General features: G+C 39.4%; 1 protein-coding gene across 40 annotated transcripts in view; it reads left to right on the forward strand.

The window, feature by feature from the left end:
* Positions 1 to 23190, forward strand: part of TTLL5 (tubulin tyrosine ligase like 5) — a 279806-nt gene that overhangs the window by 111794 nt on the left and 144822 nt on the right. For 33 of the 40 annotated variants that reach the window (XR_004620456.1, XR_004620457.1, XR_004620449.1 and 30 more), the window contains 3 exons: positions 678 to 761; positions 1339 to 1740; positions 11174 to 11361. Coding sequence is in view for 31 of the 40 variants with exons in the window: in XM_034643121.1 (XP_034499012.1) it covers positions 678 to 761; positions 1339 to 1740; positions 11174 to 11361 (674 nt within the window). In the remaining 9 variants the exon portion in view is untranslated. The remainder of the gene's footprint in view (positions 1 to 677; positions 762 to 1338; positions 1741 to 11173; positions 11362 to 23190) is intronic. The other 7 variants (XM_034643095.1, XM_034643105.1, XM_011219070.3 and 4 more) reach the window with 5 other exon arrangements.

Consider the following 23190-nt stretch of genomic DNA (forward strand, 5'->3'; position numbering starts at 1 on the left):
CAGTTGGTTAAGTGTCTGACCCTTGATTTAGGCTCAGGTCATGATCCCAGGGTCGTGAGATGGAGCCCCACGTTGGGCTCCACACTGGGTGTGCAGCCTGCTTAATACTCTCTCTTTCCCTCTCCCTCTGCCCCTTCCCCCCACCACTCTCTCTCTCAAATTAATTAATTAATTAATTAATTAATAAGAATTATTGTAGTATCCAGGTTATTGTGCCAACAAATATTGGGGCTGTTCTTTCTATCTCTTGGTCGTTGCAGTGCTCCATACGTATTATGATTTCTTTGCTCTAATGGGTACCACCAACAAGCTTGGTTTCTTAGTTTCCTTAGTTTGAATTCTTGGTAGAGACATCTGACTGCCCTTGCTTACTATTATTATTATTTTTTCTTTTCCAGGCATGTCCTAGCTTATTTCCATCCATGGATGGCTGCCCTGGGTTTAAGTATTTTTCCCTGGTTCAGTTAGCTGGAGCTGGGGTTGGGGATAGTTGGGAATCTTTTGGTTGGTTGCCCACTCAGCAGGGCTGTGGATGTGGCCAGCCTTGGGAAAGTGTGGTGGGGTATATAATGTTCCTGGGATTAATTATGAGTTGTGTTATATTTTGGAAACAAGATTATATGTAGAGCATTTGATTAGTAAGAGAGCCTAAGCTCAGTATTTATTTTCTGTTTCAGATCACCCTGAGACAGTGGAGGAAGGGAAAATAAAGCAGCCCAAACAGCAGCAGGAAACAGAAATTCACTCTGATAAATTATCTCGTGAGTGACTTCAAACCTACGTAGATTTGCTGCTCTCAGATAAATCCCTAAAAGGGGAGAAAAAAAGTCATCAGATAGTAAATGATTCTGAAGTGTAAGGCATTACCCCAAAGAAGTTCCTCTTCTTTGTTCTTTCTCTTCCCTTAGAATTCCCCTTTTATTTACTGATAACCTATTTTCCTTCTGAGGAATTTTTCATTTCCTAATATTTAGAAATTTTCCTAGAAGGGTGAAAAGCAGAGGGAGAGGAGTTAGCCGTCACTACCAGAAACTTTTGTCCTAATGCCCTCACATTTGTAAAATGCCTGCTCTGGTTGATGGAGGCAGTCTCAACTCCAGGTTTTAGAAATTCTAGGACAAAAACTAAACTGTTTCTGTTGCCAGGTTGTCTTGGTAGGCATAATTCGTTAAGTTAATGATGAACACTCATTAAAGTCTCTATCTTTCATGATTTCTGTTTCATGCTAAGATTATTTTGATGTTTAAAAATGTTTACTTCATGTTTTATAGAGATTATATGTCAGTTTTTCCTAAAATGATCTGTTTTGTTTTGTTTTGTTTGTTTTTGTTTTAATAGGATTTACCACTTCAGCAGAAAAAGAGGCTAAATTAGTCTATACAAATTCTCCCTCTGCTTCTTTCTCTGGTCCTGCTGCTACTCTTCTGCAGAAAATTCCCAATACCCACTTGTCATCTATTATTACAACCTCTGACCTCTCACCAGGGCCTGGCCACCATTCTTCTTTATCTCAGATTCCTCCAGCTATCCCCAGCATGTCTTACCAGCCAACAATTTTACTGAGCACAGTCCCTGACAGTGCCTCTCCCTCCATACATCCTGGGACACAGATCGCACCAAGCCCTGCTGGCCTGCCACGCTGTCGATCAGGCAGTTGCACCATTGGCCCCTTTTCCTCTTTCCAAAGTGCTGCACACATCTATAGCCAGAAACTGTCTCGTCCCTCTTCAGCAAAGGCAGGTGAGTGTGAAAAAATGAAAGGCAGCCTGCAATGTCAGCTCCTCCCCAGCCCCAATAAAAAAAAAAAAAAAAAAAGAATGCCATCTCTTCCCTTTGCCTTTTCTTTTGAAGGGTAAAGGGACACATGCATTGTTCTGATGAGACTGCATTTGGTCCAGTAGCATTCATTCATTGATACAAAATGAATCAGGACTTCTTTGAGATGCTGGATAAAGAGATGAATGAGACCATTCTATTTAGTAGGAGCTTACAGTCCAGTCAGGAGATTTTCCATCACAGATCATCATAGACCTACGAGTGTGCTATATACATTCTTTCTGATTCAAATAGTTATTTTTCAGTGTATTTGCAGTCAAATATGACCTGAATAAATAACCAAAGAATTCTTAAAATAAGGTATCTAACTTAAATGAAGTAGGTAGACCCGTATTATCAGTGAAGTTTTCCCCCCATTTTTAATAACAGTTTTATTGAGATACAATTCATATACTGTAAAATCTACCACTTTGAGGTGTGCAGTTCAGTGATTTTTAGTATATTCACATAGTTGGGCAACCAACACCACTATCTCTTATTCTGGAACATTTTCTTTATCCCTGAAGAAACCTCATACCTATTTGTAGTCACTATCTGTTTCCTCCTTCCCCCAGCACTGGCAACCACTAAACTACTTTCTGTCTCTATAGATTTGCCTGTTCTGGATATTTTGTGTAAGTGGAATCATACAATTAGTGGTGTTTTGTGAATGACTTATTTCACTTAGCACAGTTTCTCCAAGGTTCATTCATGTTGTAGCATGTATCAGTACTTCATTCCTTTGTATGGCTGAATAGTATTCCATTGGATGGATATACCATACTTTGTTTATCCATTTATCAGTTGATGGACATCTAGGTTGTTTTCACTTTGGAGCTGTTAAGAATACTGCTGCTATAAATGTTTGTGTACAAGTTTTTGTGTGGACCTATGTTCTCATTTCTCTTGGATGTATACATAGGACTGGAATCATTGGGTCATACGGTAACTTCATGGTTTGTTTGGTTGGTTTTTTTTTTGTTTTTTTTTTTTTAGTAACTTCTAAACTGTTTTCAAAGTGACTGCATCATTTTGCTTCCAGCAATGCATGAAGGTCCCAATTTCTCCACATCCTTGCTCACACTTACTATTGTCTGTCTTTCTGATTTTACCTATTCTAGTGGGTTGGAAGTAGTCTCATTTTTGTGGTTATCATTTGCATTTCCCTGTTGACTAATGATGTTGAACATCTTTTCATGTGCTTTTGACCATCAGTATACTTTCTTTGGATAAATATTTATTCAAATCCTTTGCCTATTTTTAAATTGGGATATTTGTTTTTTGTTGTTGAGTTATGTTCTTTATGTAGTCTGGATACAAGTCCCTTGTCAGATACGTAATTTTGAAATATTTTCTTCCCTTCTGTTGGTCATCATTTCATGTTTTTGAAGCACAAAAGCTTTTTATTTTGATGACATCTAATTTATCTGTTTTTCTTTTGCTTACGTTTTTGGTATCATATCTGAAAAATTATTGCCTCACCCAAGGTAACAGATTTATATGCATGTTTTTTTTAAGGAGTCTGTAGTTTAGGCTCTTTCATTTAGGTCTTTTATCCATTTCGAATTTAACTTTTGTGTAGGATGTAGTGTAAGGGTCTAACTTCATTCTTTTGCATGTATATTCAGTTGTCCCAGCACCATTTGTTAGTATTATTTCCCTGTTGAATTGTCTTGGCATTTTTGTCAAAAATCATTTAATCATAAATGTAAGGGTGTATTCTGGAGTCTCAGTTCTGTTCCACTGATCGATACGTCTAGCCGTATACCAGTACCACATTGTCTTGATTGTAGAATTGTAGTAAGTTTTGAAATAACCACAAGTGATTTTTTCAATTATGTTCCTTTTTTCCATATTGTTTAGACTACTCTGGATCCCTTGCGTTTTCTCATGGACTTTAGGATCAGCTTGTCAATTTCTGCAGAAATAGGCAGATGGGATTTGGATAGGATTGTGTTGAATCTGTAGATTAGTTTGGTAAATACCTTACCGTTCATCAAGTTTTTAAACAGTTTAATAATATCCATGTTAAGATGAGTTACAGCTAAACTATGTTTTGTAAATAGTCAACTTATATTTCTTAATTAGTATCTGATTTCAAATGAAATGAATATTATAATATGCAGCTTGAATCAGAGATATTAAATGTCTACTTTAATAAGTCGTAACTATGAATATGGGCATGTATGTGTGTGCTATTTCTGAGTGCTTATTCTTGTGATTTAATCTTCTAAGATCAATAGTAATAATAATCAATAATGTTCTGGTTTGAACTGTTTTCTCCCATTTGAGAGAAATTCGGTAAGATCAATGTCTCCAATACCCTGTGTCAATCAAATCTTTCTTTAAAAAACCTTCCTTTTTCACACTTCCCAGAGAGGGATAGGGAACAGAAGGAGCTAGTCAGTTCAAAAATATTTTTAAATTTCTGTTGTGATTTATCCTTTGACCCATGGATTGTTTATAAGTATATTGTTTATTTATTTATTTGTTTGTTTTTATAATAATTTTTTTTATTATATTATGTTATTCACCATACAGTACATCCCTGGTTTTTGATGTGAAGTTTGATGATTCATTAGTTGCATATAACACCAAGTATATTGTTTAATGTTCAGATAGTTGGCATTCTGTCCTTCTTTTAATTGTCTGTTTCTCTTATTTCCATAGTGGTCAGAGAACACATTCTTTTTTTTTTTTTTAAAGATTTTAGTTATTTATTTATCTGACAGAGACAGAGACAGCCAGCGAGAGAGGGAACACAAGCAGGGGGAGTGGGAGAGGAAGAAGCAGGCTCATAGCAGAGGAGCCTGATGTGGGGCTCGATCCCATAACGCCGGGATCACGCCCTGAGCCGAAGGCAGACGCTTAACCGCTGTTTCACCCAGGCGCCCCCAGAGAACATATTCTGAATGGCTTAAACAGTAGTAGACAACAATATAGTAAATGACAATAATAGCCTGCAAGTGATTTGAGTTAAAATTTTCTGTGGTTATTGAATAGTTTGAGAGTGAGAGTAGGATATGATTTAACTTCGACTTTTTAAGGATAAATTACAGTATGAAATTTCAAAGGTCACCACCAAAAGAGTAAAATTATGGAAATTCTAAACCTTTGGGAAGAAGAAAAATGGATTGAGCAGAAAGCTTTGAAAAAGCAAGAGAAGCGAAACTTAAAAGATAGCAAACCAAGTCCCAGTGTCAAGAATCAAATAAATATAAATGGGTTGAACTTGTTAGAAGAGTGTCAAGTTGATTTTTTTGAAAATCCAACTGTGTGCTGCTTACCAGAGAGAGATACACCTAAAGAGAAGAACAAGGAGTGGTTGAAAGTAAAAGGATAAAGAAAGAAATGTCACGTAAATACCAACCAGAAGAAACATGGTATAGCTATATTAACATATGCTAAAATAGACTTTAAGATATAAAATTTCCTTACAGAGAGTAATTATATAAGACAAAAGGTAAAGGTTTAGTTCAGCAGAAAGATAAAACAGTTCTAAGTGCACCCAATAAAATAACCTCCAAATATATAAAACAAAGATTGATACAAGTACATGAGGGTCTATAAATCCACTGTCTTAGTGGGAGATTTCTACATACTTCTAATAAACTAAACAGATTCTTTTAAGTCAGCAAAGATAAAGAGGATTTGAACAAGTTGATAAGATTTATCACTTGATCATACATAGAAGTGTGTACCTAATAATTAGAGAAAACACCTTCTCAAGGACTCATAATATATTCATAAAACCAGTCATCCCCTACATCATAAAATAAGACAAATTTCACAGAACTGATATTGTACAGGGACAGTCTCTGTCTACACTGCAATTAAATTGAATGGCAATAACAAAAAGTACAGTATATAACAAATCCTCATGAATTTCAGGATTAAAAAGAGTCAAACACCGGGTGTTGTATGGAAGCATTGAATCACTATATTGTATACCTGAAACTAATATTACAGTGTATGTTAACTAATTGGAATTTAAATTAAAACCTTAAAAAAAAATAAAGAGCAAAGAAGAAATCATAATGGAAATAAATGTAAAAGTATTAGAACTGAATGATAATGAGAAAACTGCATGTCCAGGTGTATGGAGAACAATGAAGGGCAGTGTGTGGAGGGAAATTTACTGCCTTAAAATTTTTCATTTGAAAGGGAGAAAGGCTGAATATTAATTTCTAAGTATTTAATTTCTGACATTATAAAAACAAAACGTTATAAATCAAAATAAAAAAATAATAAAGATAAGGGCAAAAAATCAGAGAATTCAGAAATAAAGCACACTAGAGAATATCAAAGCCAAAAGTTCTTTGAAAACCCTAATAAGATGGACAAATCTCTGCTGAGACTGATCAAGAAAAGAGAGAAGACATGGATAAATAATAAAAGGGATGGAAAAGCTATAGAACAAACAGATATTGCGTAGGTGACAAAAAGAATACTGTTTTTTTTTAATAATAATTTTTTATTATGTTATGTTAGTCGCCATATAGTACATCCTTAGTTTTTGATGTAGTGTTCCATGATTCATTATTTGCGTATAACACCCAGTGCTCCATGCAATATGTGCCCTCCTTAATACCCATCACCAGCCTATCCCAATCCTCACCCCCCCTCCCCTCTGAAGCCCTCAGTTTGTCTCCCAGAGTCCATAGTCTCTCATGGTTCATTCCCCCTTCTGTTACCCCCCTTCATTCTTCCCTTCCTTCTCCTACCGATCTCCCTCCTGTTTCTTATGTTCCATAAATGAGTGAAACCATATGATAATTGTCTTTCTCTGCTTGACTTATTTCACTTAGCATAATCTCCTCCATTCCCATCCATGTNTCTTTCTGATAGCTGAGTAATATTCCATTGTATATATGGACCACATCTTCTTAATCCAGTCATCTGTTGAAGGGCATCTCAGCTCCTTCCACAACGTAGTTATTGTGGACAGTGTTGCTATGAACATTGGGGTGCATATGGCCCTTCTCTTCACTACGTCTGTATCTTTGGGGTAAACACCCAGTAGTGCAATGGCTGGGTCATAGGGTAGCTCAATTTTTAACTTTTTAAGGGACCTCCACACTGTTTTCCAGAGTGGCTGTACCAACTTGCATTCCCACCAACAATGTAGGAGGGATCCCCTTTCTCCACATCCTCTCCAACAATTGTTGTTTCTTGCCTTGTCAATTTTTGCCATTCTAACTGGCATAAGGTGGTATCTCAGTGTGGTTTTGATTTGAATTTCCCTGATGGCTAATGATTTTGAACATTTTTTCATGTGTCTGTTGGCCATTTGTATGTCATCATTGGAAAAGTGTTCATATCTTCTGCCTATTTTATGATTTGTTTGTTTGTTTCTCGTGTATTGAGTTTGAGAAGTTCTTTGTAGATCTTGGATACCAGTCTTTTATCTGTAGTGTCATTTGCAAATATCTTCTCCCATTCCGTGGGCTGCCTCTTAGTTTTTTTGACTGTTTCCTTGGCTGTGCAGAAGCTTTTTATCTTGATGAAGTCCCACAAGTTCATTTTATCTTTTGTTTCTCTTCCCTTTGGAGATGTGTCATGAAAAAGGTTGCTGTGGCCGATGTCAAAGAGGTTGCAGCCTATGTTCTCTATCATTTTGATGGATTCCTGTCTCACATCGAGGTCTTTCATCCATTTGGAGTTTATCTTTGTGTACGGTGTTAGAGAGTGGTCAAGTTTCATTCTTTTGCATATAGCTGTCCAATTTTCCCAGCACCATTTATTGAAGAGACTGTCTTTTTTTCACTGGATGTTTTTTCCTGCTTTGTCAAACATTAGTTGCCCATAGAGCCGAGGGTCCCATTTCTGGGTTCTCTGTTCTGTTCCATTGGTCTATGGGTCTGTTTTTGTGCCAGTACCATGCTGTCTTTGTGATCACAGTTTAATACTGTTAACCATTTATTCCAATAAAATTGAAAACCTACAAAATGGACAAATATGAAAGTATAACTTACCTAAGATTGACTCAAGAAGATAAAGAAAGCCTCAACAGTCCTGTAAGTATTAAGATAATTGAAACAATAGTTAAAAATCTCACAAAGAAAATTTGAGGCCCAGATAATTTTGTAAGTTCTAATAATCTTTCAAGGGGCAGATAATTACAATCTTAAACTCTTCTCAAGAATGGGAAAAGAAAATACTCAACTCATTTTGGACACCTAGTTTAATCTTAGTAACAAAACCAGTTGAGGACAGTATTAGGGAAATTATATTCCAGGTTCATTTATGAACATAAATGCAAAAACTATAATCAAAATATAAGCCAGCCAAATCTAGCAACATAGGAATGAGATAGGACACCATGAACAAGTTTATCCAAGGTACGCAGAAGAGGCTTAACATTAGAAAATGTTAAAACGACATTGACACATCAATAAATTACAGGAGAAGAGCCATATTCATCTTAGTAGATGCAGAGAATTTGATAAAATTCCACACTCATTCATGATAAAGCTCTCAGCATACTAGGAAGAGAAGGAAACTCTCTTGAGCTGAAAAAGGCTATCTGCCAAAATCCTACAAGAGGTATCAGTGTAAATGGGGAAATGTCGAAAGAATTCTTTTTAACATTAAGAGCCATGAAAGGATGCCCACTAATATTGCTTCTATTTAATGTTTTACCAGAACCAGCATAGTAAGACAAAAGAAATTAAAAGCGTAAGGGTCAAAAAGGAGGAAATTTTGTTTATTTGCAGATAATATATTGTCTGCATAGACAGCTGAAAGTAATCTACAGATACATTTTAGAAATAATTATTTTAGCAGTGTGATGGCTGTAAGATCAATATTAAAAATCAGTAGCTTTTTCTGTATATTAGCAACAAAGTTAGAAAGCAATTCTTTTTGTAGTGTGGTTAAATATATATGAGATTTACCATTTTAACTATTTTTAAGTTTTTAAGTTTATAGTTTAGTGGCATTAAGTACATTCACATTGTTGTGTACAGTTACCACCAAGAAAACAGTAAATTTAGGAATAAAATTTAGAGATAAATTTAGGAAAGAAAGGATATTTTATAAGGCTTTTTGAGGGACATTAGAGAAAACCTAAATAAAATAGATTAGATAGCCTATGTGCATGGATTGAAAGAATCATTGTCCTAAATGTTTCAGTTCTCATCAGATTGATCCCTGGATTCAATACAGTTCCAGCCAGAACCTCAACAGTTCTGGTGTTACACTTGACAAGCCCATTCTAAATGGCCAAGAATAGTGAGAACCTATGAAAGAACAAAAATAAAGTGGAGGAACACCTTATTATACTTGTATAAAAATATGATAACTGAGACAGTTTAGTATTGGCAAATGCACAATGGAAAAGAATAGGAATTAGAGACAACACAGATAGATGGAACTTTGATACATATCCAAGATGGCATTGTGCATAGTGGAAGAAGGGTTTCTCAATACATGGTACTGGGATGATTACTTAATAATACAGAGAAAAAAATGAAAGTAGGTCAGTGACTTACACTATGTATAAGATTAATTTCAGATGCAAAACTTAAAACTTTTAGGATAAAATAGGGGCACCTGGTTGGCTCAGTCGGTTAAGTATCTGACTCTTGATTTAGGTTCAGGTCAAGATCTCAGGGTGGTGAGATTGAGCTCCGCATCGGGCTCCGCACTCAGCAGGGAGTCTGTGTGAGATTCTCTCCCCCCTCCTCCCTCCCACACTTGGGCGCGTGCACACATGCATGCCCTCTCTCTCTTTCTAAAATAAATAAATCTTTAATAAAAACTTCTAGGGTAAAATAAACAAGACTATCTTTAAGATTGTATGGTATGCAGCAAGTGAAAACATAAGCAAAACTCCCATAAATCAATAAGAAAAGACAACCCAATAGAAAAATGATCAGTGGTATGAGAAAAAATGTAACACATGCTCAGCGTCATTATTAGTGAATGTAAATGGAGACTACAATGAGATTTTTATCCTCTTAGAAGTGGGAAGAATTAAGATACTTGACAATACTGAGTGTCAGAGGGGATGTGGATCAGCAGGAACTCTCCTATTTTGTTTGTGGGGTTGTAAAAAAAATGCCACTTTGGTGTTATCACATAAATTTGAGATTTACATACTCTGTGATTCAACAATCCCATTCTTAGGCATATACACAAGGAGGTTCTTTCACACGTGCCCCAGGAGATGTATTCAAGAGTGTTCACGTCTGTACTGTTTACAATAGCAATAAGCTTGAAATAACAAAAATATCCATGGATGGGGGAAGAGAAAATTGAGTTGTAGTGCGTTTGCAAAATGGAATACCAAGCAGCCAATAAATTAATGCATTTTAAGCTACGCTTAGCAAGGATGAATCTTGAAAGTGTGGTATTGAATGACAAGAGCCAATCTCAGGAAACTACTGCAGTAAGAGCACTTTTGTAGAGCTCAAAACCAAGCAAAGTGATCTAGTATTTCGTTTATGCATACAGGCACAAACCCACACAGACACATTATTGAAGATATTTTTTAAAAGGAAGGGAATGATGATAAGGGGAGATAAGTGATGTCTCAAGAGGAGCACATAATTGATGCACATTAATTGGTGATAACGGTTTTGGGTTGGGAGTACGTTCACGGTTGATCATAGTATTCTTTATAACTTACACATCTGCTGTACAATTTTCTATGTATTTCACAATAAAGCAAACATGAAAGAGTTATAGATTTTTTAAAAACAGTGTCACCAGGTTGTCTATACCAAATGATCACAGTTATATAAACATTAATAAGACAGAAAAGAAGCATAGTGTTTTCTGGGTTTTAAATGTTTTGTTTTTCAGTGAGATGTGTGACTTCCATCATAGAAAAAATACGAACCTTGATTTTGTATTAAATAATTTCTTTTTGCCAGAATTTCAGTGCTTAAAAATAATAGAACTCTCTTGATATCACAGTTGGAAGAAAAGCGTTTAAATCTGAAAGGAAAATGAATCATTTCATCAATATAAGATTATTGGTGTTTTTCTAATTAATATCTGTTTTCCCTTTTGAGCTTGGTAAGAAGGATTGTGGCTTATTTGACAGTGGGTGCCATAGACTACTGACAAGTAAAGTCCCATTACAAGAAAAATAAGAATTATAATGAGTTTTAAAACTACACTTTTTTATTTATTAAGATTAGTAAATTCTAGGAGTGGTTGTTCCCCACTGCATATGATGAAATTTTGTGTGTGTGAAGCTTCCGTTGTAAACAAAAACATGTTCATAAATGCTTGTAACAAGTTGTCAAAGATCCCTGGGATTCAGTAAAGTATCTGTTGGCTGAGAGTTCTCTGTCGTCGCCCTAAGGGCTTTTTTCCTAAGTGGGTAAAAACTTTTCTCTTTTTTTAGCAGGTTCATGCCATCCGAACAAGCTGCACTCGGGAATGGCTAAAACTCAGAGAGAGGAAGAAGATGGCTCTCCGTACAGTAGACGGTATAACCCGAGTATGGTTACGGCCGAGCTTCAGCGGCTGGCTGAGAAGCAGGCAGCCAGGCAGTATTCCCCATCCACCCACATCAGTCTCCTCACCCAGCAGGTATGGACAGTTGGGGGACCAAAGAGCTCTTTGGTCCTGAGAGTCATAAGGACAGGCCTGGTTCTCTGTCCTTCCCTGCCTCTGCTCATCTCCTGTATGTTGATGCTTGTTGAGGGAGTGTTAGTTGGTGTGAGCTAAAGAATGAGAGTGTTCCTCTTCATCTTTAAAGAAAATGAGCTTCTGTTACAGGTATTCCAAAGTTAAGTCTGCTAGTAACTCTGATTTACTTATTTCATGGATAAACAGACTTGAATGTTCAGCTGTCAAATAGACTTTTAAAGGATCTTTAAAAATAACTTCATTCTTTGGTAAAATTTTCCAGTGAGTTCTGGTCTTAGAAATCCTTTTACCAGAATGCCATAACATTACCTTTTACTTTTTTTTTTTTTTTAAACTGTACCACCTTTCATCTCTTGCTGTCAGGATGTTTTATGGCTACCGACTAATGAAGTATTTCAGTACACCTTTAGTCAACACATGTCATTCTGCCCATTTTACAGATGGGGGAAACTGAGGCTGAAAGAAGTGTTACAATCAAGGTCATTTGGGAAGCTGGATAGATAGAAATAGATACCACAGTTTTGACCTTAAGTTATAGATATAATAACAAGTTTACAACACAATGAAGTTATATGAGACTTTCACAAGAACTTTGGGATTGTTTCTGCCCTCCTTGCTGATCATCCCCATGGTATTTCACTAGAAGTAGAAGCCATATCTTCTCCCTTTCCTTTATGCAAAATGGCATCGAAGTCCTCCAAAGAAATTATTATAGTTGAACTCCACAGTTACGTTTTGCTGTATCTCTGGTACATCAGTCTTAATTAGCGGCAACGCTGTAGTGATAATCAAGTCTAGAAAAAAGTGAAGCTGACTATTACTTTGAGCACATGTTAAAAGTAGGCAACACGCTGCTCCCTGGTGGTGCCCTGCTTCTCTGTATAAAATTTAGAACCAAAATTAAAGGTAAGCTTTAACTTTACTTCAGCCTCATCCCAGTGTGTGAGGCTGTAATGAATTTTCTTTTTCAAATCCCTAACCATTTAAAGGGAGTAGATGAGGAGGTCTGATTTGAAATAGAAAGCAAAGAATCTTACAAGGGCAGTTTTGAGACTTGAGGGGGGTGGGCGAGTTAGATTTTACAGATGGAGTGATAGGAAGAAGGTACTAGAAGGTCATGACCATGGTATAATGGGAAGGAATTTGGAAATGTGAAGGGGCTTTGAGGAAGGGAGAGGGCCAGTGATCCACTACCCGTTTTTCACTGGGTCACTGACAAGAGTGTATGTTTCCAGTTTATAAATGAGCAGCTAGAACCACTAAGACATTAGGAAATTTTCTTTGCAGTCATAGTAAAAAACATAGCCAATATCAGTGTTTACATATTTTCAGCTTCTGTCATTTGGTAAGCTGCAAAGCTTGCAAAATGACAAGATTCTGATCCTGTGGGACTCCAGGGTGATTGTATCCTAATGGGAAAATCGTTTCCTTCAGCCCATCTTTCTTGTCGAAGGAGAACTTCAGTGCCAGAGAATTAACAGTCTATCAGACTCTTGTACGTAGGGATCTGAACTTGCCATTAGATGTCAGTCTTAACTTTTAGAGTCTGGTAAGAGGGTGGTTGGTGCTCGGTACAGTACTGAGGGAGGGGCTGTAGTATGTAATAAGCAGGGTGGGGTGGTGGAAAGCGAGCTGGACTAGCCATCTGTCTTCCGCCACCACGAGCCAGCTGTGTGATCTTGGACAGCTCACTCAACTTTCAACCTCAGGGTCTTTGTTGATGGGGTAAATGCAGTAGGCTCCTGAAGATAGTGTGCAAAAACTACTTTGTAAAGTCTAAATGCCATATATTTGGAAACATTGATATTTCAGGCTTTTAGTAACAAATTATTTCTAATTTGATTTGAAAAAGTAGTTTTTAGATAAAATATAGTGTCACCAAAGTGAACTGGGTTATTGAAAAACTCAATTATATGTTTTCTGGCTCCTTCCCCTTGGAGCAAGTAATTCCTTAATTTGGAATTTGGAAAATTCTTTTATTCTTCTTCGTAAATAATAACCTATTACAATGGCTTCATATGGGCTCTGGCCCATGTGTTTACTAGTGGGGGTGCAGACCCAATTTGGGGGCAGCCCTGCCCTTCTCTCTCAACTTGGGCCATGAAACCTTCAAGGTAGCTTCATCAGAAGCAGCTTTGTGTTCAGTAATTCAAATGCTTTTTTCTTCCTCATATCTGTGATTATTTCCTTACTTCCAATTCTTATTTTGTGTTTTTTTTCCTTCCCTCCCTCCCCCTTCCTCCCTCCCTCTTTTTCTTTCTTTCTTTCTTTCTTTCTTTCTTTCTTTCTTTCTTTCTTTCTTCTTTCTTTCTTTCTTTCTTTCTTTCTTTCTTTCTTTCTTTCTTTCTTTCTTAATCCAGTAGGATTAATGTTTTCTTCCCCTGCTTCCCTTTTTTTGTTAAGGTAATTCTGGATAAATTTATTCATTCTGGTGTTTTAATACTTTCTAATTGGTTGTTTTGTTTTATCTTTACTAATTCCCTTCGTTCTGCTTTTGCTAGCTTTATTTTGTTTCCTCCCGGTCTCTTAAGTGGGAAACTTACATTCATTCACTCTTGTTTGTTACTGTATTTAAAGCTATGAATTTTCCTCCGAGTATTGCTTTCATCACATCCCACAAATTCTGATGTATCTTTACATTGCTTTTTCCGGGTAAGGTGTTGAGACCTACCACTGCATAAGGAACACAAATTTTTTAATTATTTGTGTTTTGGAAGATGAGTATAAAAAATTGAAGTCCTTGGGTCTGTTTTTGAAAAATCATTTTATTTTGTTTGTAATTTCAACTGCTTACCCCATTAAAGCTTTTAGTGGTAGTTTTCATAAAACTTTTAATTCAAATGTGGTTTTTTAATTTATTCATTCAAAAACATTTTATTAAGCTCTTAGGAATGTTCCAGGCTTTGGTACTAAGCCATGGGGATGATATAAGACATAGTCCTTGGCATGAAATAACTCACAATCTGGTAAGTGTGACAGCCACATAAACACATGATAGTACTAGCATGGAATATGCACAAAAGAGATATTTCTAGGGAATAACAGAAGTGTCAGAAGGGGTAATACCTAACCCAGCCTGTGTATGGGAGTGAGGAGGCCAAAGCAGCCTTCTTGGAAGAGATTGTATTGAAACTGAATCTTAAAGGTAGGCAAGTGGGTGGCAGAAGAAGGGTGAGGGCAGGTCCCAGAATTAAAGCTCGCCTGTATGTGTGTAGGGAAACAGTAGGCTGGTTAGTAGTATTGGAGGATAGGGAATCAGCAGAGAACAGCTAGGATGGAAACTGAAAGAGAAGACAAAGTCTGATTTAAGGAGAGCTTTCTCTGTGAAGGTACTCCTCTTCATATCCTCGATGATGGGGGTGGGCACAGAGACACTGTTGGCTTTGCCTTTTGGCTTGATCACTCGGGTACCTGGAGGAGGGTGGGTTGGAGGGTGAGGCAGTGTGTCACCCCATTTCCTTCCCGCTCACTGGTGAAGATGCCGAGGAAGAGTAAGCTAGCCCAAAGTAAAGAAGCAAAGTACTCTTGACAACCCCAAAATTTTATAATAAAACTTGGAGGTACCCAGAATTTACATTAGAGGCTAAATTGTTATGGATTTGGATGGCTAAGAACAGACCCTTATTTAGCTTGTGATTACTTTCACTACTTCTTTAATGATGTAACTTCCTTTATAGCCTACAACACGTGAGAACTTCAAACTCTCCTTGCCACACGAAGTGGCCACAGTGGCCGCTTCAGAAATGTTTGTGCCAGCATGCGCACGCTTGAAATAATGCTTGAAAGAGATACATGTTCTTAGTGGAGGTTATTCAACAAGTACCCTACAAATCTGAGCAGAGAGCAGGTCAAATTTAGTTCTTCCCCTTGGCACATGAGAGGCTGGCTGTCCTTTGGGGATGGGGTTCTTTGGAAGTCAATGTGTACACCCCTGAAAGCAGGGTTTTCTGGGAGCACCTTTCGCCTGTGATAGGCAGCGCTGTGGTAGCTGACAGGGCCCTGGAGGAGCGCTTCGGTCTCACTGTATCTGCCTCACTCAGTGCTGGGAGCGGTGTGCGTGACCACTGCAGCCCTCTTCACGGACATCGCCCTTTGTGGTCAACTGCTGGTAGCGAGCAGAATGTGGCGAAGGAGCCCGGCTCTGTGGTGAGGAGTGGGAGGCAGTGGCTCAGAGGGAGCACCGGCCCTCTCTTTGCAGGCGAGTGTGAGATTTCAGGACCCAGCTATCATTAGGAGCAGCTCCAGCTCTTCCAGCCTGGGAGTTTAATCAAAGGAATAACAGCAGACCACCCAGGCGAGGGCTCCAAGGCGAGCGAATGTGCTGTGTCAGTCTCTCTTCCCCAGCCAGCCAGTGCCCGGGATGTGGCCAGGCCTCCTGGAAATGTGCTGACAGATACATAGGAGGGAGGAGACACTTTCTGCTTCTCACATTTTTCATGTAGATGGGGAGTGGAAAAGAAAACCATTCCGTTTCTTTCATTTTTTGCTCCTTGCCTTGGTACTTTTCTAGAGCGGTTCTAGAGAAGGGCATACGCTGTGGCGTGGAATGTTTCGTGTCCACCAGCTCCTCATTTCCTCTCACTCATTCAGATGTGAAGGAATTCTCTATCATTTTTTCTGCCTCAAAAGCTGCCAAGGCGGACCTTGAGTGAATCTTACTTTCAGAATTTCCAGTTTGAAGGTGAAATTGGCAGAGAGGGAGCTGAATTTCTGAAATGACGATGGGTGTTCTCCAGAACTGAGGCGGATGGCACCCAGTTTATCACAAGCTTGGGTGTTTGGGAACTCCTCTCCTTCCTCCTTAGCATGCCCAGACACATTTACATTTATGTTCTGGCTTGGTGGTGGTTTTCTAAGTCTAGCTCCTTTGATTCTATATTCCTTCTGGGTAGAAAAAGTTACACTTTTTTGTATGCTATATATTACTCTTTCCCATTTCTAGAAACAGAAAAGGATAAATGGAAAAAGCAGGAGCTCTTGAGTCAGTGAGACCTTGGCAAAGTTACTTAACTTCCCTGTGCCTTAATTTCCTTCTCTGTAAAATGGGGTAATTTTAGTATCAAGACTAATTCTCCTCCCGGATCCCTGTGCCTCCCAGCTCCAGGGCCTCGCTCCAGCTGATCCTATCTAGTTCCCTAGCTTTTCTGTGTCTCTCAAGGCTTTCAGCCCCCAGTGTTCCTTAGTTCCTTAGCCTACTGTATGGTCTCTTGTTCTGAAATAACCTTTCTTTCACCCTACCACTCCCTCAAGTTATTGTCTTTCCTGCACTGCCAAATTTAAAGTAACATGCCCTTGCTGCCCCAGTGCCCCTGACCCCGTCCCCTTCACAGTGACTCTTGCAGTCTGACCTTGTCTTTTACCATTTTGTCCAGCTCTCTCAGAGTTTGCCAATGACCTTGGAATTGCCAACTTCGGTCACCTATTTTTAATCCTCATTCTCCCTCAGCATGTGGCACTATTATTGACCACCTCCTACCTGAAAACTTTTCTTAGCTTCTCCAACCCTTTAGTGATTCCCCTGGGAGCTTATCCTCCTCTTTCCCCTGAAGACTAGGTTCCATTTGCAACATTTTTTAAAAGCCACTGGCAAGTAGACCTCAAATATATAAGACTGGCTCTCCCCGATTAAAGACAGTGGGATGATGCCTGGGTATCCTTTTCTTCCCATTCTTCGTACCTCTCCAGCATAGCTCTGGAGTCAGGGCGCAACACAACTGTTTTTTCCACATACAGTTTCCCCCTGGGTAAATGTTCTCTTCCCATAGCTCCATCTGGTACTGTTCTGTGGATTTCTTCCACATACGCATCTTTAGTGTGAACCTCTTTGCTGAGTGCCAAGTCCAGACTTCCAGCTGTCAGACATTTCCACCTAACTGTATTACCAGCATCCAAGATATGCAGCATATTTTAAACATATTTTGAAAATATTCAAAAAAATATTCAAGACATCTAAAACCTATTTGTTCGTCTCCGTTTTCTCTGTTGGTATTGGTGACACTGCAGTTCTCCTTGGGATTTAGGTATGGGATTTAGGTAAGATTAACTTATCATTGTCTCTCTTTGCTTCTTCATTCTCTCTACATCCAGGCAGTTGCCAAGTCTGGTTGATTCTGACTCCATAATGTCTCAAATATATCTTCCCTGTTTTACTTTCATGTCAGCTGTCCTGCTTAAGGCCTTAATTATCTCAACTGGACCTCTGAAACAGTCTTTCTGGCTGGTCTCCTGTTCACCCTAGTCTTTGCTGTAAAGGAATCTTTTTGAATCACAGGTCTGGTGATAAGACTCCTTTGCTCAAGAATCTGGAGGGGGCTTTCTGTTTACCTACAATGTGAAGCCCAAGCTATTAAATGTTATTCAAATCCTTTATTTAGAATCTGGCTCCAGGCTACTTCTCCAGTCTCTCCTCTCCATCATGCGTGTTTTTGTGCAACTCACCCAGGATTTGTTCATCCCCATGCCTTACTGTTTGCTATCTTCTCGTGGGAAATGTTTCCCCTGTCACCATGCCTAACTTCATCCATCCAGGCTCAACATAGATGCTGTTTGGTTTGCAACCCTCTCGGGAGCTTTCCTGGTGTAACCTGAAACTGGCCCCTGTACTCAGGGCAGGCAGAGACCAAAGAAAGAGGCAGGCCACTCTAGGTTGGTAGGTGGCAGGCAGTTTTAATACTAGCAAAGGGAGCTTAAATACGAGGCTTGTCTTGGGTGGCAGCAAGATTAATGGATCCCCACACCTGCCACCAAGTCTTAAAAGTTTATAGAGGCCCTAACTGGGCTCAGTCATGTATACTGTGTGGGTGTTTTCAGTACATCATCATCTCAAGGCCATGTCCTTAGAGCAGCCTCTGGGAGCAGGAAAGGCAAGTGGAACCCACATTCCAAGGATGGGAGGAGGGGCTGAGGCGCCTCTGAGTGCTCATGGGTCAGTCGGCAGCCAGCCATGTCTTTCTCCTGGCGTTCCCCAGCAGGTGCCCCTTCACTCGGATGAGTGTCATTTCACGCACCACACACTCTGTGTCCAGATAGCTGTCTCCTGCCATGGTGAGCTCTTTGGGGCCAGTGTCCTATGCTGCCCCAGAACCTGACTCCTGGGTAATAGTAAATGTGCTTATTCTACTGGACTGTGAGTTACTTGGTTGAGGACGGGGACCCATTTTTCATCTTTTTCCAGCTTTGGTATATGGTAAGCACTCAATACAGTTTTGAATAAAGAAATGAATGAAGAACCCAGCACTTTCCATGCTCCTTTAGCCCCTTATTAGTTTCTCTATGTAGTAAACCTATGATACTGATTTTGCATCTTTTCTTTCCTGTTGAGTTATAATCTGCAATGACACTTCTTTCTGATCCATCACCTAGCACAGCACCCTTGTACTAGGTAGGCACTTACCACATCCTTTCTAAGTTGAAAAGAATTTCTCTTGTGCGTTTTGCTGGGTTTTATATTCTTTTTTAAAACTCTTGCTCTTTCATGTTTTTTCATTGACAGTACCACAGCTGCCCTTTGTCATAAAGCAGCCAACATCAACTGAATGTCTGTTCTGCACCAGGCACTGGGCTAAGCACTTTATAGGCATTACCTCTTTAACCCTAGGATGTAGATCCTTACTTTTTACTGATGAAGAAAACAGAAGCTGGAAGGATAAGTGAGTGTACTAAGGTCACACAAATGGCAAGTGGCTGAACCAGGACTCAAACCCAAATGCCTCTGGTGCCGTGCTCTTCCCCTCTGTGTTTTCCTGCGTCCTCCTGTGTGAATCAGGACTCTAACCTCTCATCAGCTGCACTTGGCTTCAGAGTGCTAGCCACACCGGTGCTTGAGCCTGCGAGAGAGACGGGGAACTGAACTTGCTGTTTTTGTGATGAGAAAAGCTTCTCTACTCTTCAAAGCAGTTTGAGAGATGTTTGGCTTTGTCTAGATTATCCGTAATTTGTTGAGTAAATGAGTATTTGTTGAGTGAACTCTTCATCAGATTATTATTTTTTTAAGATTTTATTTATTTATTTGACAGAGACACAGCCAGTGAAAGAGGGAACATAACCAGGGGGAGTGGGAGAGGAAGAAGCAGGCTCTCCACTGAGCAGGGAGCCTGATGCAGGGTTCAATCCCAGGACCCTGGGATCACGCCCTGAGCCGAAGGCAGACACTTAACGACTGAGCCACCCAGACGCCCCTTCATCAGATTATTTTATGGTGAAATTAATTGATCCTTTGAGCAGGCAAAACTCAGCCTTCTTAATCTGCAGAGATGCAGAAAGAGTGGATTGATTTATTGTGGTGGTGGCAGCCCCCACTGACTCATGAAAACCAAATGTATAAATTGGAAACTCTATCAAGCAATTTGGGTGTTTTGTAGGGTTTCCCGGGAATGTCTCAAATCTTAATCTGGAACTCTTTCTGGATTTGGGAGCACTGAATGTTGATATGCATATGTGTGTTATGTAAATGACAGTGTTCAGCGGAGAGGGGATATATGACAAGTGAACTTAGTGCTAATGTATTAGAACTACAGAGATTCCCAGCTTTTCCCAACCCCTTTTAAAATTTAATTAACATTATAACTCATATCTCTTGGTGATCAGAGTGTAAATTTCTTGAGGTTCATTTTATTGGCATCCAGAAACTGATACAGTAGTTGAGGCTGTGTAAAACATGTTGGTTGGTGTGGCTGATGATTTAATACATTCTCAGGAAGTGCCCTTGAAAGAATGGTTAAAAAGGTAGCTGTTTAAGGATGATTTTTTTTTTATCTTCTTGATTGAATATATTCTCTAATATTTCTCTAGTGATGAAAATGATGTAGTAAATACAGATCTGACACTTTTGGTTTTCCTTTTCTTTTATCTTGAGTGAAGTGAATCTTGGTCCACTGGTATTTCCTGTTCAAGGACTGCCTTTAGTTCTACTACATACACTAAAACAAGTCAGGAAGGACTTGCCACTGCATTTCCCTATTCCAGATCACTCAGAGCCCCATGGTCAGGGGAGTGAAAGTTTCCGGGGCAGGCTCAATTGATCTGGTCATATTCTGATGAGCCTTTGCATATGAATGACACAGAGACTATTATTCTCAAGATGATATTGGTGTAGTTCTGAGGATTTTATGAATGCAGATTTAGACAAATTTTCATATCATCCTGAGTGATTCTTAACCTTTTCAGAGTCAGAGATCACTTTGAGAGTTGCATGAGAGCTATCTTCTTCTGGGGGAAAAAAAAAAAAGTGCACTCAGACTTAGAAATTTGCATTAATTTCAAAGGGTTCATAGACACCCCCCAACTAGGCTCCCTCTTGATGCCCTTTGGACCCATGATCTCCAAGTTAAGAACCTCTGAAAACTCTAAGGTAGCATATGGCCAGTAATATTGATAATTTGGCCAAAAATGATCACTCCAAATCTGTGATCACCTTTGCTTCACACATTCTGTATATATTTCAATGCTGTCCCCCAACTAGGGTGTAACCTCAATGAAAGCAAGGATTTTTGTTTTGTGGGGTTTTTTCATGTTTCTGTGCTCAATCCTGAAAAGAATGCCACAGAGTCGCTGATAAATATTTGTTGGATTATGAAATAATCTTCTGAAGCTCCATCTCTAGACCGCACTTGACCTGTGCCAAGACTGTAACTGCATTGGGAGCACTGTGCCACCAGTTGGCTCACGTGTTAAGGTATCATTTGGTCTTTCATGTTGAATTCCCAATCTCCATTTTGATAGGTAAGATACATGACATTTGCAAACAGCCTAGTGAACCTGAGGTTCAAGATCTGTTTCACTCAAGATAAAAGAAAAGGAAAACCAAAAGTGCCACATCCATACTTACTAGACGATTTTCATCACTGGAGAAATACTAGAGAACGTATGCAACCCAATTTCAAATGGAGTGTCAGCCTTTTGCAGTTTCAGTGCCACGAAGAAAACATACAGTTTAGACATTGTGCAGACAAGGAGCGAAATCTATATGCAAAGCTCTTATTTCTTGCCCAAGGCTTCAAGACCAGGCAAAACTCATCTCTAATATTATGCAGGGCACTAGCAAGAGCAACACTTACCTCTCTCTAATCACTGATTATTTTATTTCCCATTATTCCAAAGCAGTCCCTCCCTTGTGGTATTTGTAAAAAGAGGTAATTTGGAACCTTTAATTTCCTTTCTGGCCTTCCAGTGACATTAATCACTTTTCCACTCACTGGTGAAACTAACTACTAGCTAGAGGCTGTGTGTGTGTGTGTGTGTGTGTGTGTTTGGGACTAGATGAGACCCACTTCATTTAGTATATAAATGCTTTTGTGCCTGCTGGGCTAAACTCTGAAGATACAACAATGAATGAGATACAGTAATTTGTGGGTCAAGGTAGGCTCATAAACCTGCAATTATAATACAATATAAATCATGGCATGAAGCTCTTTCAGCCCTACCACTATGCTTTCTTTTTTTTAAGATTATATTTATATAGAGAGGAAGAGAGGGAGGGAGAAAGCAGGGGTGGGGGGGAGAGGCAGAGAGAGAGGGAGAAGCAGACTCGTCGCTGAGCAGGGAGCTCAGTTCTAGGACCCTGGGGTCACGACCTGAGCTGAAGGCAGACTCTTAACCCACCGAGCCACCCAGGCGCCCCACTACCACTACACTCTTGAAGCAGTTTAATGACAAGGCTTCTTTACAGTTAAGGGAGATTATTTTTAAAAAAATAAGTTTGACATTGGGAAGTAAAGTGCAAGGTGGTAGCAACAGGATTTCAGGATCCTGCTGTGCTGAAGTGGTTTGAAGGACCTTCTTAGAGCCAATGATAAAACACCAAATTAAGCTTCTGATCTTTTCGTTTCCATGTTGGGGATAATCCCTGCCTCCTGGCATAGTTATTTGCCAGTTGTATTTTCCCAAGCAGCAATGATAAACCTTGGTACTATGTTAAGAAAGGTAAAAGTCATATGAAAACCCATCAGCCCCAGTCAGCGGAGGGCTACATTGGTAGAAATGGAGAATTCATGGTCTGCTGTGCGTGGAGAGTGTCTTGTCCTTAACGGACTGATAGCACATGTGTACACAGAGGCAGGTGGTTTATGATTGATCTGGTGGAGAACTTGAGGGCCTCACATTGGATGCTGGCATCTTATTTTTTTTCATTAACCTGTGTCATCTTTCCAATATCTACTAAAACTTCACCATCCTTAAATACCAGTTTGTTTGATTTTGTGGTTCCATGGTGGACCTGGAAATTACTGCACACATGGTCGTTAAACACTGATTTAGGGAGAATGGTGCCTGGAATCCAGGATTCCATAGTCACTACCTTGAGGTTCAGGAGAAGATGCCCAGAGAGGATCCTTCAGGCCGAAGCCTGCATTACTGTTTTTGGTTCCAGACTCCTGAGTGGAATTCCTAGTTGGTGACTTGGGCTAGAGAGTGTATGATCCAATGTCTTTTTTTGCCCAACACGCCTCTGGCCTCAGGCCTAGACAAAAGCCATCTAGTCAGACCTTACCCCCCAGGCACACTCCCTAATCCTGATCCTCAGACCATTCTCTTGAAGAGAGGCATGGAAAGATAAATCTAAGAAAAGGTGTATTTGCAATAAGGCCCACTCTCTGACCTTCCCTTCTTAAAATGCCAGGCAGCGCCATCTTGCCTTACCAACTGCATGGGAAGATACATCCAAAAGAGGGCTGATCCAAGAAGAGACCATGAACAATGAACACATGAACTCAAGAGCTTTTATCGTCAGATTACAAAGCAGGTCTCCAGCTCCAAGGCCCAGCTCTCTTCCTG

Source organism: Ailuropoda melanoleuca, chromosome 14 (assembly GCF_002007445.2).
Source record: "Ailuropoda melanoleuca isolate Jingjing chromosome 14, ASM200744v2, whole genome shotgun sequence".
Classification (NCBI taxonomy): Eukaryota; Metazoa; Chordata; class Mammalia; order Carnivora; family Ursidae; genus Ailuropoda; species Ailuropoda melanoleuca.